Source organism: Phoxinus phoxinus, assembly GCF_949152265.1.
Source record: "Phoxinus phoxinus genome assembly, chromosome: 11".
Lineage (NCBI taxonomy): Eukaryota > Metazoa > Chordata > Actinopteri > Cypriniformes > Leuciscidae > Phoxinus > Phoxinus phoxinus.
Genome location: NC_136886.1, coordinates 30,590,061 through 30,603,970, shown reverse-complemented (window position 1 = coordinate 30,603,970; position 13,910 = coordinate 30,590,061). Strand labels below are relative to the sequence as shown.

At 39.7% G+C, this 13,910-nt stretch overlaps 2 protein-coding genes across 2 annotated transcripts in view; both read right to left on the bottom strand.

Annotated features, from left to right (window-relative positions):
* The window catches only part of nhej1 (nonhomologous end-joining factor 1), a 217,776-nt gene that overhangs the window by 183,432 nt on the left and 20,434 nt on the right, over window positions 1-13,910 (bottom strand). The gene's annotated exons all lie outside the window — the stretch shown is intronic.
* Window positions 2,447-12,088, bottom strand: ihhb (Indian hedgehog signaling molecule b). The gene is made up of 3 exons (XM_079628508.1): window positions 11,539-12,088; window positions 5,385-5,646; window positions 2,447-3,653 (listed from the first exon to the last, which is right to left on the bottom strand). Exons 1-3 carry the CDS (start codon window positions 11,836-11,838, stop codon window positions 2,974-2,976), a joined length of 1,242 nt encoding a protein of 413 aa, XP_079484634.1. The 5' UTR covers window positions 11,839-12,088; the 3' UTR covers window positions 2,447-2,973.

Here is a 13,910-nt window from a genome sequence, read left to right as displayed (position 1 = left end):
ATCTGGTTTGATCAATCATTATTCTTGATAAACTGCATGCTATAAATATTTTATATATATATATATATATAATAGCGTTTGCCTCCGGCGGGCCGCGAAAAAGCTGCCTTTGTTATAACTGCGGCGAAACGGCGGTTGACCTGCTGGCCGTCAGCGATACGAAGGCGGTAGGAAGGCGGATGCCGCTTTTAAAAAAGCGGCTGCCGCTGGCGGTGCGCCGGCAAACGTGTTTGCGATTACGCCATACTGTCGCTTCTACTACCGCTGGAGAACCGCCGGTGGCCCGCCGACTCATTGCTATCTGGGTTATTATAGACGCTCTCTTAAAGGCACAGGTAAACACAACTGCGATATCATAGCATCTTTTTTTCCAGTTGAAAAGTTGTACAAAGTCTTCGTGGATTGTTTTTTCCAAATAATATTTTACGCATATAATATTCATTTTTCACTGTATAAATATGATTTTTACGCATTATTTTTTTTTTAGGATGGGGGGCCCTCGCACCAGAATTATCATATGTGTGGGTCTGTGGCATCTAACAGATTAAAAAAACTTTGTATTATACAACTTTAAAGCCATGGTCAGATTGGTCACATTTGCAGTTATTCATGCGTGAAATCCAGTTATTTCAATAGGAATCATCACAAGCAGAAAGGGAAATATTTCCACATGCTATGGGTTCAAGTTGGTCACGCGTTGACACATTGATTGGCATTTATTTAGCAGAACCTTTTAACCAAAGTGACTTAAGTGAGGAATAATAATAGCCTACAGCACACGAGGTTCATCATGAAAAGTCATTAACATTAAAAGTGCTGCAATACAGCTGACCAGAACAAAATTTCATCCTTTTTTCAAATGAATGATTTAGTGTCTTGAGCATTTGAAAGATGAGACTTCCCTAAATGTTTGCATGGTTTCATTGGTAAGAGGAGTGTTTCTCTTTTCAATAGAGTCATATCACATGTTAGGTGGGATTTCCATTACATTAAACCTATGACTTCCCTTGCACACTGTACTACCAAGGAACAATTATAGATATAATAAAGCCTAATGGTTCTCAACCAGGGGGCCATGGCACCACAAATTATTTAAATTAACAATCTCAATAAAAATGCTAAAAACACTAAAAATACAGATGTACAACATTAAACTAACATCATAGTATATTATATCAGCATTATTATTTTGTACATAATTTACATAAAGTAAAAATCAGCTTATAGGATGGCCTTGGCTTGGAATCAAAAACATTGAGAACCACTGACAAAGAAAAAACATCCAGCAGATGACATATTAATTATTAGAGAAATTGCAATAACTATAAAGACCAAAAATGAGACAAAATAAAAAAATTGTATGAAGTTTAATTTCAAAAATAGATTTTAAATACTTTACCTGAATACATTATATTACCTTAATGATATTACAAAGCACATTTTTAAATTAGTTTAACAGATTGTCTTAAGACTGATGACAATCTAATGAGGAATACGGGAATAGCGAGCAAACATACACAAGGCACAGACAATGTTTGGTCTCTCACAACTCCTGTAAGAAGCAAGACCAGAGGTCAGTTTGTAATCAGTACTTTTTACAGTTAAAAGGTGATGTACGTAATTGTTTTCCATGTGAAATATTTTTTCTTTATTCCATCTAGAGATTGGTAAGGATGATTCTCTTGAAAAGTGTAAACACTTTGACATTGCTCCATTTGTTTGAGCATCTTGATGAGCCCAACACAGCAACATTGACTCAACCAATGGACCCTTTTCACAGACGGTGATGACACATTCAAATGTATTTTACATTTATACGACTAAACTTTGTGTTATATTACCTTTGCATTAAGGGGACTTAAAATGCACCTTTTCAAAAACTTGATTTTGTTTTCGGGGTCTATCAGAATCGGTTTTCATGCCTGAATGTTCAAAAAACATCTTATTTTTCATTGTTGCAGCACCTCTCTTCCTAGTCTGTCAGTTACGCTCTGGGATGCGTTGGCTAGCAATGCTTTTGGGAAATGCACCCCTGTTTAGTTCCCGCTCTAAATCCCCTCCTTCTGAAAATTACAATGTGCTCTGATTGGTCGTCGGGACCAGTGTGTAGTGATTGGTCAACCGTTTCAGAAATGCCACACCCCTTACCATTGAACACACTACTAATGCAACTCAGCCAGGCCTTGACCTCTTTTTTTGCGTATACCTTGGGTAGGAATTATTTACATGAGGGATATTGTAGCATGTTCATTCCCGGAAGAAAACTCAAGACTACAATCGAGGCAAGTTTTTCACTCTAAAAAATGCTGGGATGTTTCAACCCAATTTTGGGTCAAATACGGACAAACCCAGCCGTTGGGTTAAATTTTTGAATTACATTTTTAACCCAACGTTTGGGTTTGTCATTTGACCCAAAGTTGGGTTGAAACAACCCAGCATTTTTTAGAGTGAAGGAGTTTTAAAAACAGTGCTGATTGTTGAAGGAGAATAACTCCCTTTGTAACTACAGACCCTTTTCATACTCAAACAGCAACATCACACACTAAAGAAAGCTGAAAATGACAAAAACCTAGTTAACATTGCTGTGTGAGTTTCTCTAATGGCAGGGGGAGTGATGGCAAATTTAACATATTTCTCTCTTCTGACTGCTTTAATCAATCGCTCAAATTTTGGTCCTTTTTTTAATGTTGTGGAAACACTATTGTGGGGTTTTCTTTTGGTATTTGAGTGCAAAAATGAACTCCTGTTCACCACAATAGAAGTTTACCCAACTACGACTTCCTGCAAACCCTGAACCCTGCAAATGTGAAAAGGGTCCATGGCGTGAGTTACACACTTCACCTTCATTAAGTAACTAAAAAGTCTTTTGGTATGCATTTTGTCTAAATCAGCACTATCCCCTTAAATCGCAAACCCTGAGCATTCAGTCAACTCTTTTTGCCCATCTCTGCATTTCTTTTCAATCCATTATCTTTAATTTTCTTCTAAGGCCCAAGGATGGAAAAGTTCTGAGTCTAGCAGTAGTGTTCCCACACTGAGTAAGACATGAGAGTACCAGTGTAAGCCGTTCTTAAGGATCCGATCCGGGCCGGTCCAGCTGTATAACAGGCGTAAAGGCGCAAATGCCCAGTGAGCTAGCCGTTGTTTGTTCACCGCGGCGTAACATGAGCTGACCACGCCATTCACCACCAAAGTCCCATGGGCAGTGAGTGGGGCGAAAACCCCCTGGTCCTCCCGCACCTCCACTCGAGTGATCCGCGAAACACGCTTCCTGAGTTCCCCTTCATCGACGATCAGCAAACACTGCCCTGGCTGGGCATCACTGGCAAATATCGCCCGGAGGACACCCGGCATTGGCTGGCCCCCTCTGGAGCAGTTTCCAACCCAGACAAACAGTAAATGAGCTGCTGTTAAGGAGACGTTGGCCCCATCCTCAGTGCTGATCACATAAAAGTGCTTCTGGGCACTGGGGCTACGGTCCAGGAAGGTGAGGACCTCGCTGTAGACGAGGTCGCCAGTCCCATCACTTCCCATTGATGCCAGAACAAGGTCTCCTGCTCGCAGATCCCGGATTGGTCTATGTGTGCCGTCCTCCATCGTCACCAGAGCCTCTCCAGGGAAACAGCCCCCCGTGTTTATTGCTACCGAGTGCTCTGAAGAGAAGATTGAGGAAGGAATGGAAGAGAGGAATGAAAAGAGAAAGAAAGGAATAGAAAATGATTCATCAAGGAAATAGATTCAATGCCCTGTTTCTAATCTTCCCTCCTGACTCACTGATATACCTCTGGTCTTTCGACCCTTCATTCATTGGTTGGTCCTACGGTGTTTGCCTCAGTGATTGGTTGAGTTGGTAAATAGGATCAGTGTGGCATCCTCAAAGTGATTGGCCAGGGTGGCGAATCACTAGGCCTTTAACTTCCTCTTCATTGGGATGTTGGTGTATGAGTGCCTCCTAGTGGACTGATTCTGACTTGACTGGCACTGCCAGCAAACTTGCCTCTTTAGACTCATTGTCTAAATGTTTTTGTACAAATTACAAGATATACATAACAATATATATATATACACATAAGCTAGGTATAAAAACCCTGTATTTCTTCTGATCATGTCAGCTGACTTGCATAACGATCTGGACAGGAAGGACAGGAGAAGAGGAACAAAAAGGAAAGAAAATGGTGGGAAAAGGAAAAACAGATGATGAATATTAAAGATTTTATTATGGAACTCAATGTATGTAAATAGACAAAATAGTAAAATCACACCTGTATAAAAGGTGGACCAAAAAAAAAAAAAAATAGCCAGGCTTATGCGCAACCTAGTCTATTCGAAAGGAAAGTCTGCAGAATGGATTTAAACATGGTAAAATGCTTTAAAAGTATGTGCTTATTCATATCTTAGTTGCTGGCTGAAATCTTCAATATACGAGCATGCAGATTACATTTATATTTATGCGTTGAGCAGATGATTCTGTGTGAGTCTGCAAATGGCTAATGCATTTCACAATATTATGTTGCAATAAAGGCTGAAAGGGTGAATGAGATTGACTTTTTTGTTATATTGTTACTTTACATCAAAATTATATAATTGGAGATATATAATAGACGATATAAGAATATTTAATTGTCAATCAGCTTCCCCCACAGCCCCCCCCCCCCTTTTTTTTGATTAATAGAAATGACTAGAAAAGATTAAATTGCATGTATGCTAAAAGGCAAAGCTAAATGGGCGATGCTAAAGCTACATGAAGTCTGTGCAGACTTGCATGGAAATAAGAATCAAGGTGAAGCACAGCTGGAAAAGTAAGAAAGGTAGAAGTAAATGTTAGAAATGGTGAACAGAGGAGTGAGTGCATTCATCAAACGGCCCAGTGCTGCAAGATTGTGCTGTTTTAATCTAGTCATCATGTGAAGCAAAGAAATGATCCCAAGATGAATCAAGCACGGCTCTCTTCATTAGAAAGCCCATAACCCACAGTGTGTGCTGAAACAGTCTAATGCGATTCCTTCTGTATGCTCTCACAGTCCATCTCTTGCCCTCATCTTCTCACATTACACGGCTGTGTGAGAAGCTTTGTTAGTTTTGGTTAGATTAAAAAAGTAAAAAAATAACATGAAATCAAACTTGATCCTATTTACCATCTTAAAAACTACTTAAAATCCTCATCATCCGAAAAATTACTTTCCGCTTCGCTCATCAAGGGTGCATTTATTTAATCAAAAATACAGTAATATTGTAAAATATGATCACAGTTTAAAATCTCTGTCGTCTATGGAATCTCTTTAACTATTTTATATTTAAATATCATTTGTAAGGACTAGTCTGTTTTTCACTTGCCCTATTCCCCCATGCACAACCCCAACACAAACACACAGCTCATCTCTCACCTGATTTGACACTGCAGTGAATGTGGCCTTTGGATTCGTAATAGACCCAGTCGAAGCCGGCCTCCACGGCCAGGCGGGCCAGCATGGCGTACTTTTTCCGGTCGCGGTCCGAGGTAGTGATGTCAACAGCCCTGCCCTCATAATGCAGAGACTCTTCAGAGTGATGTCCGTCTTCATCCCAGCCCTCCGTCACACGCAGACGCACGCCAGGCCACAGGTTCATCACAGAGATGCCCAGGGAGTTCAGTTTATCCTTACAGCGCTGCAAAAGACAAAAAAACATTTGAGAAACAATAACTATGAAAAGGGATCAAATGATGACCAGATAACAAGGTTATTGTTACTATAACTAAAACCATGATTTTTTTTACAATAAAACAAGTACAATAAAATATTTTTTTTAAACTTGCTGATGCAACATTTATTCTTTTCGATTAGTTCAATGTGAAGTATACAACTAAAATTTTATTTAAAAAATAAAAACTATTTAGAAGTTTAAAAAGCATTAAAAAAAACATTAAAAAAATTACTAAAGATTAATCTAAAAAAATAAAAATAAAAATATATATATATTAATAAATCTATTATAGTATATCGAATAACTCTGCCAGGAAGCTAAAGCAGCAAGTGCCTGATAATTCTAGTTTAATTATTCTTTATGATCTGTTGTCCTTCCAGGCTAATCATTGACATGCATTTAATATGAACTATACGGAAATAAGTCATGTAAGACATTACAGTAACCATGATTACGGTGACACATTTTTACATTGTCTGTGACAACAGCAACTCAAAATCAGTCACAATGTCTCACAAGGAAAAATATAAAAATGTACTTCTGGTGGTTTATGTAGCGTAAATGACCAGTGCGACAGTATTTAAACCCAACTGAATGCTGAACTCTGATACATAAGTTACCAATTAAACAAACAGAAGGAGGCTTTGCGTGCCTGAGTAAGAAAGAACACAAGGCCATTGTCTTGAATTTGTGAGTTTCCTGCAAGAAATATGAATTTTAGTATGCTCATGTCAAAAAGACTGTGGCAAGCAGCAGTTGCCAGGTGAGAAACGCGGTGAGCAATGGCAAATATAATCCTGACAGCCATTTGTAGAACTGACGCATTTGTGGTTAGCACAAACACACTCAGCCCGTGGGCTGATAAATCCCTGTCTCAACCAGAGGCCACGAGACATGCAAGGTCACTGGATAACCACCAACTAAGTGGTCACAAATTGCTTACTGAGTGACGGCAGAGATTCTTTGATGTCGCCGTTCTAAGTCCTCACTATAGTTGTGCCATCAAACTATCTATTTCTGTTCTCTGAATTGGAGACCCACCTTTCCACTCAATAGCTACCCTACAAAGCTCTGTGGACTATCTGTGTTAGTCTAAGCTCAGTGATTTGATGTCTCTGTGCTTATTAGGATCTCTCAGAGCTGTGCTTGGTCTCAGTGGATACTACTGGACCATCAGAGTCCAGGCTGGGAGAGGAATGGAGGTTGGAAAAAAAATAGTGCCAGTGTGTTTGGTTATTCTGTTGAGTCTCTGAGGGTCATTGAAACCAAAACACGTACACGAGCAAATGCTTAGACTACAGTCAAAGCATCAACAATGATAATGCACTCTCTCACACTCGTACTTGTATGCAAACCTGTATATACTGTATGTGCAAACCCGTATGGCTTGCTTTATTCCATGAAACCTAAAAGGAGATGTTTTGAAGAATGTTCACACTGCTCTTTCTCAAATGATAAACACATATGGTAACCACTCCAGGTGCTATTGACTTAAAATAAAAATCATCATGAAATGTATCATAAATGTCAAGTAAAGTACTATAAAGTGCTGCAGGAATGAGTCCTAAAACCCAGAGATGAGTTCCATATCTTGCAGTCAATGGGTTAGTTATTGGCTAAATGCCTGAAATAAGGTCTTTGGTGAACACAAGCTCAAGATATTTTCACGTTTTATTCTACAACATAAAATACATCAGTAATACCTCACTTGTGAAGGGTCTTGAAACAAACTATTTGACTCACTAGTCCACTTTTACAGCTTCCACTTACGCTCTTGTAAACTATTGTAACTCAAACTTTCCAACTTGTAGATTTTAAATAAAGATTGAAAGAGTAATTAGAGACAACCATGAAGTCATACAACCGTGGTGTACTTTGTTTATAGCTTAACTTTAGCTTTTTACTTCTGAAGATTGCATTAAAGGTTGTGTTCATTTGTAAAGATTTTCTCGAAGAAAACATGTAAGAATAATAAACTTTTATTGTTAACAATACAGAGCTTATTTCCTGCAACAATCTACATGCCAATGGAAAAATCCTATTGGTTTTTGTTGAAGGAACCAGGGTAGTCGTGTGACGTCTGGGGTGATGAGAACTTTATGATCTACAAAAATTAGTCCTGGATAGATCTCATATTTCATTCTTGTTTCATTTTCACAAAAATACATGGATATTCACAATTTCATTCATCAACTTGCAGGTGAAGACAAAGCACTCCAGATTTGACATCAGATGCCAAACACCATTGGTTCTCGCATATCACACAACCAATCAGGAAGTTTGAATGCAGACACAGAAATGAGAATAGAATTCTGCAGCAAAGACTAACATTTTTAGTGATGTTTTCATTATATGTAATAGAGCAGCGTGAACATTCTTCAAAACATCTCCTTTGAAATGTCATACAGGTTTGGAACAACAGAATGACTGGGAGAATTTTTCCTTAAAGAACAAAACCCTCACCCTCACTTTAGATGCATTTTTTTTGTCCACACATAAGAAGATATTTTGAAGAATGTTGGTAACCAGACAGTCAGCGGTAGCCATTGACTTCCATATTTCTTTCCTACTATGGAAGTCAATGACTACCATATTTCTTTCCTACTATGGAAGTCAATGACTACCATCAAAAGTCTGGTTAAAAACATTCTTTAAAATATCTTCTTTTGTATTCAACAGAATACAACTCATAAAGGTTTGGAACAAGGGTGAGTAGGCCTAAGTGATTTTCATTTTTGGGTGGGAACTATCCCTTTCATTTTTCCCCAATCCAAAAGTTGAAACAATGAGCTCCTGGACCTTGAGTTCCAGTGAATCTTAAAAAGACCAAGATTGATCAACTCGAAGACTGTAGAACCGGTTGACCTGCAGAAGGAAACACTAGTTTATGGTTAACTAGAAATGTACATTTGGCATCATTTCAGAAATGCCAATCTGAATGGAAAAATGTGAGTTTTTAGTTTTAAGAATACAGATATTTATGAAGTGTTTTTTTCACGAGCATGTCTCTGGATTGGATGATAAGAATAGCGTCTCGGCGAGCTGTAATAGATGCCTATTCACATAGCGGTGTGGATTTCAGCTTTTTTCGTTGTGGTCGCAAAAGTGAACTGGACTTCATAAATCAGCCCGTGAACTCTGTTAGTTTTGCTTTCAAAGCGTAGATCGACGGGTTTTCAGGAGGAGAGCCTTCACACTAACCGCGGGCTACACAAACATTCACCCCGCGCGCACCGACGGCACGGGGCCCTGAACACTCGCGCCTGTATGAGAGCGCCGGGGCCACTCGCCGCTGAATCAAAAATAAGGTGGAGAAAAATATGTGTGTAATTAAGGCTTAAATGCATGAGAAGCCGGCTATTTTTACACACGTACGCTACGAAAACAAACAAAAAAAATAACACAGAATAAAAAGGAAAAACAGACCAGAGGTTGTCTCCAGCCGTCGCCGCAGTTTGGCCCTCATAAATCGCGTCAAGGTCAGGTAAACGAAGGCGGCGCTCGCCGGAGAGGTGACAGGTAAAGACGGGGTGAGATCTATGAGCCCCTCCTCAGTTCCCACATGGCTCTCCTGGACATTAACATGTGGGCATTCAGAGGAAAAGCTGATATAAATACTTTTAGGTGAGGGGGAGATTGGAGTCAAATAAATTCCACTCGGGACCACATCAACGTCGTAAAAAATATCTGACGCTTCAAAAAGGGGGGTGTATGTCGTTAATCACGAGCGGTCGTGTTTAAGCATACGGGTAAACATTAAAACAGTCACAGGTCGTGCTCAATCTACAAGGGCAGTTTTAATGTTTTCTTTTCCAATCGTGCTTAAAACAGCGACGGCACTGTTTTAATTAAACGTTTCAGGTTTCCCTTCCCTTCCATTTTATTGACAGTCACCCCTTTTTGCGTTCATTCATTCACATAAATTGAGCGAGAGCCCCGTGGGAGAAAGTTCAAATATGTGGTTATAAAATAACCTGACGACTACTGTGTCTTTAATTTGACGAAACCTGCCCCCATATTCTCTGTTGTGAAGACTGAAAGACCTGAAACCTTGAATGAACCCAAGGAAAAAACTGTGGTCTCTATCCCCACATACATTCCACAACAATTTTTCACATTTGAGACAGTAGTAAAAGAAAAGTGACTTGAGCAAAGGGTCCTCAAAAAGGCCATTGATTAGTGACTACACGAGTAATGTAGTGCAGTCTGCAAATATCTGGGCTGGTAACTTAAGGGTTGGAGCTACGAACCCCACAGTCATAAACTCAACATACTGACAATAAACCACATGCTGTCCCAGAGGGTCTGTCCCTGTAATAAGTGATAAGTAATAAGTCACTTTGGATGAAAGTCTTTCTTGAACACATCCTCAGAATTCTCTCAAGGATTTTTCTCAAGTTTTCAAAAGAAAATCCACACCTTTATTTAAGTCCACAACAATTTTGACAGTTTGACGATAGGACAAACCCTGATTTATTGCGCACATAAGAAAGTACACTGTATGGTAAACTAAATAATGACATTAGAAATAGTGCAGTAATAATTGTCTCTTTAAGATCTGGGCCGGAAACTACGGGTTGTCAAACCTCACTGATAATAAAGGCCCTTCATCACTTGTTGACCCAGGCGTTATGAGTGAAGTCACTCATTGGATGAAAGTTTAAACAAATAATTTGCAAACCTTTTCTGATGCCCACTGCCATTTCTAACCCCAACCCTGAACTAATGCTATGGATCTTTACAATAAATAGTAGCAGTAGTAATAGTAAACTACTGCACGAAGGCAGAGGGTGGTGTAGAAAGGCTGTAGGCTCAAACATGGTTGTACCATGAACTACCACCATTGTCTCATTGATAAAAATGCTTAAAGGGATAGTTCACACCAAAATCAACATTGGTCCTCATTTATTCACTGGTGCTGCCCCAAAACTGTAATTCCTTCTTCTGCGGAACACACAGATGTTTTTAAAAATGATTGTAACAGTTTTGGTTACTTTTGACTTCTATTGTAAAGACAAAAAAAAAAATGAGACACTTCTCAAAATATCTATTTTATCTTCCACAGAAGATAGTAAGTCATACAAGTTTGGAACGACATGAGGGAGAGTAAAACATTTTTTTTAATGATCTCTTTAACCACAAGTGTACTTCAAATGGATAGTTCACCCAAAAATGAAAACTCTGTCATAATTTACTCACCCACCCTCATGTTGTTCCAAACCCGCAAGACTTTTGTTCATCTTCGGAACACAAATGAGGATCTTTTTCCATTGACAGCTACGCAACTACCACTTTGATGCTTCAAAAAGTTCATAAAGAAGTTCATTTAAACATTGATCAGGGAACTTAATCAGAAGCACAACCAAATATGCTTGACATATAAGAACAAACCTCATTGGTTCTTGGAGAAGCTCGTGCTGCACGAGAATGAACCTCATTGGTTCTCTCACATCAAGCGAACATGCTTAAGATTCTGTTTACCACAACTGGTGTGAGATGATGAATGTTTATGTGGTTAATTGATAAAAGCCTAAATTAGGTTCATCATATTTGCAATAGTATTGGCCTACTTCAGAAAATTTGGACTAAACCACTCAATTCAAGATTAGTTGTATGATCTCTTTATAAACTTTTTGAAGTGTCAAAGTGGCAGTTGCATAGTACAGAAAGCTCTCGGATTTTATCAAAAAGATCTCAACTTTGAGAGTGAGTAATAATGACAGAATTAAAATGTCCGGGCAATCCCCTTTCAATCCTTTTGGATAAAAATCTCAACTGAGTGATAAATGAAAAATTAGCCGAGCGAATTGCTCTCGTGCACCATTTCTGTGCGAGGACCGCGTGCGTCTGCCTCACCTGCGTCATCATGCGGTCCGCACCTGTGTTCTCCTCATCCTTGAAAATGATGTCTGGGTTGTAGTTGGGCGTCAGCTCCTTAAAGCGCTCGGAGCTGCGAGTTATCTTCCCCTCATATCTCCCACTGGCTCCCAGCGTTTTTTCGGCAACGTTTGGACTGAACTGCTTATAGGCGAGAGGCGTGAGTTTCCTTGTAGTTCGTCTCTTGCCGTAACCTCTGCCTGGTCCACAGCTGTCGAACGCAGGCGAGAAAGCCAAGATGAAGCCGGTGAGGAGCGCCGCTGCTGTGGAGAGTCTCATGCCAACCGGTGCCAGCGAGCACTCCAAAAGATGGAGTGTCAATGATGGTGAAGATGATGTTAAAGCGACCCTCCTCCCCCAAATCTCAGCTTCAGTCCCCGCGCAAGATCACCGGAGGGGGAGGAGGACCAGTCTATTAGGACACCTGGCGCTCACCATCCTTTTACGCACGGAAAGACACCCCGGCAGACGTTGGGTTCCTCAGGCAGTTGGTTGACGGGGAGGATGGTGCCAGCTCGTCAGTCCTCCTCTCAGGTCTGTAAACTCGCTTTCTCTCGGTCCAAGCGGAGACAGGGGGAATAAATAGAGAAGTTCCGTTTATCTTGGCACGCGCGTTGAGAGTCGCCTGCAGGCGGGCCCTGGTTGCGCTGAGTCGCGGTCAGAGTGCGCGTCCCCGCAGCGGTTTCTGGCTCCCGGCTCGGCTGTTTGACTACTGCGCAGTGGCGCGCGGCTCTCAGTTGAGATGGAAATGGAAGTGACCCGAGCTCAGATGCTACTGAAGCAGCCGCACCCTGCCAGTCCTGCCCTCTGTCTGTCTCTGCCCTCCTCTTTATCAGCCCTGCTGCTGCTGCTGCTCTCCCCCTGCACCGCAACCGGCGGCTGCCAAGACGCGAGACAAACAGCAGGCGCATTACAAGTCTGGACTCTCGGACCCTGATGTGTCCAGGCTTTTGAACCTGAGCAGCAATGCTCTATACTGCCTGTCAACGGTACGTCAGCACACGTGGAGTACTTAAACACACATACACTCACACAACTTTTCTTACACCGAATCTTTTATATGGCCAATTACAATTTATGTTTATATTATGTTCTGCAAACTATATTATAATTCTATAAACAAATTAAAATGTTCTATTTGAGATAGAAATTTGTCCAATTAAAAATGTAACATTTATATATATACTTATTATTAAACCACTTTAAATTAAAACTTATTTAATCAAGTAATTATGAGTTATTCAATTTATATCAAACTTCTATTTTTCCACTTCTACTTCAAAATCATTTTTATTTTTTTTGTAAACTGATTTGGTCAAGGTGAAATATGAAAAAGTGGGATGTGGGAAAGTGGGAAGTTTTTGGTAGATTTGTGACAGAACACTTAAGGTAAAGTGTATAGATCATCAGCAAAAGAGGGACAGTGGTCTATAGAATTGAGAAAATATACTTGAAATTCTAAAAAAAAATCTAGCAATTTTATTCTTAAAAATAGAAATCTGGCAAATTAATTATGTCCCTGCTGAAGAAAAAAATTAAGCTTGAGGTAGTCAGTGCATTGGTATGATAATGGTGCAAAGTGGTCTATCTGGAGGTAATTTGTGGACACATAAGCTTGTAGTCTACATAATCTATCATCTAAATCAGTTTAGACCACAATGATCTAGTTAGAAGTCGTGTAAAACCGATCACCATCACAAGAACAACACATGATACCGTATATGAAATATGAACATGGTTCATGATAGCTCATAATAGCAGTGTTTAATGATCGTAATCAATCAGAACAAGTGTCCTACCTCTCAGCATGAGAAAGATCATTGTGGCAATTATTAATTATTAATCGACTTGCTTTCAATTAGTTCCTGATGTTTAAAAGACATTTACCTGATGTCCCACTAATGCTAAATACATATTTGTAGACACATTTTTAATAAAGAAAAAAATGATCAACTAATAGTGACCACCAATGTGTTGTAGAATGCTATAAAACATGTTTTAATAATAATAATAATAAACTTCTCACACAGGCAGAACATCACCAGAAAATAGACAATTCTCAATGAGAAGTGCAGTGATTGGTGGTCATTTTTAGTTTTACTGACAAACACTGGAGACAAGACATGGTGAGCCGTCCTTCCCAGGAACTCTAATGTCTTTAAAATAACACTAATGGCTTCTCCACTGAAGACGAATCACCAGTTAAATGCCAGAACTATTACCAAATGATACTGGTAGGAAAATTATGACAGTGCCGTGTCTCCTTCAGTGGCGTAGACATTTTTTTCTGGTCCGCTGTGACCACACTGTTGACAGCTTGAAGATGTTACTGGTATTGCTGAATACATTTT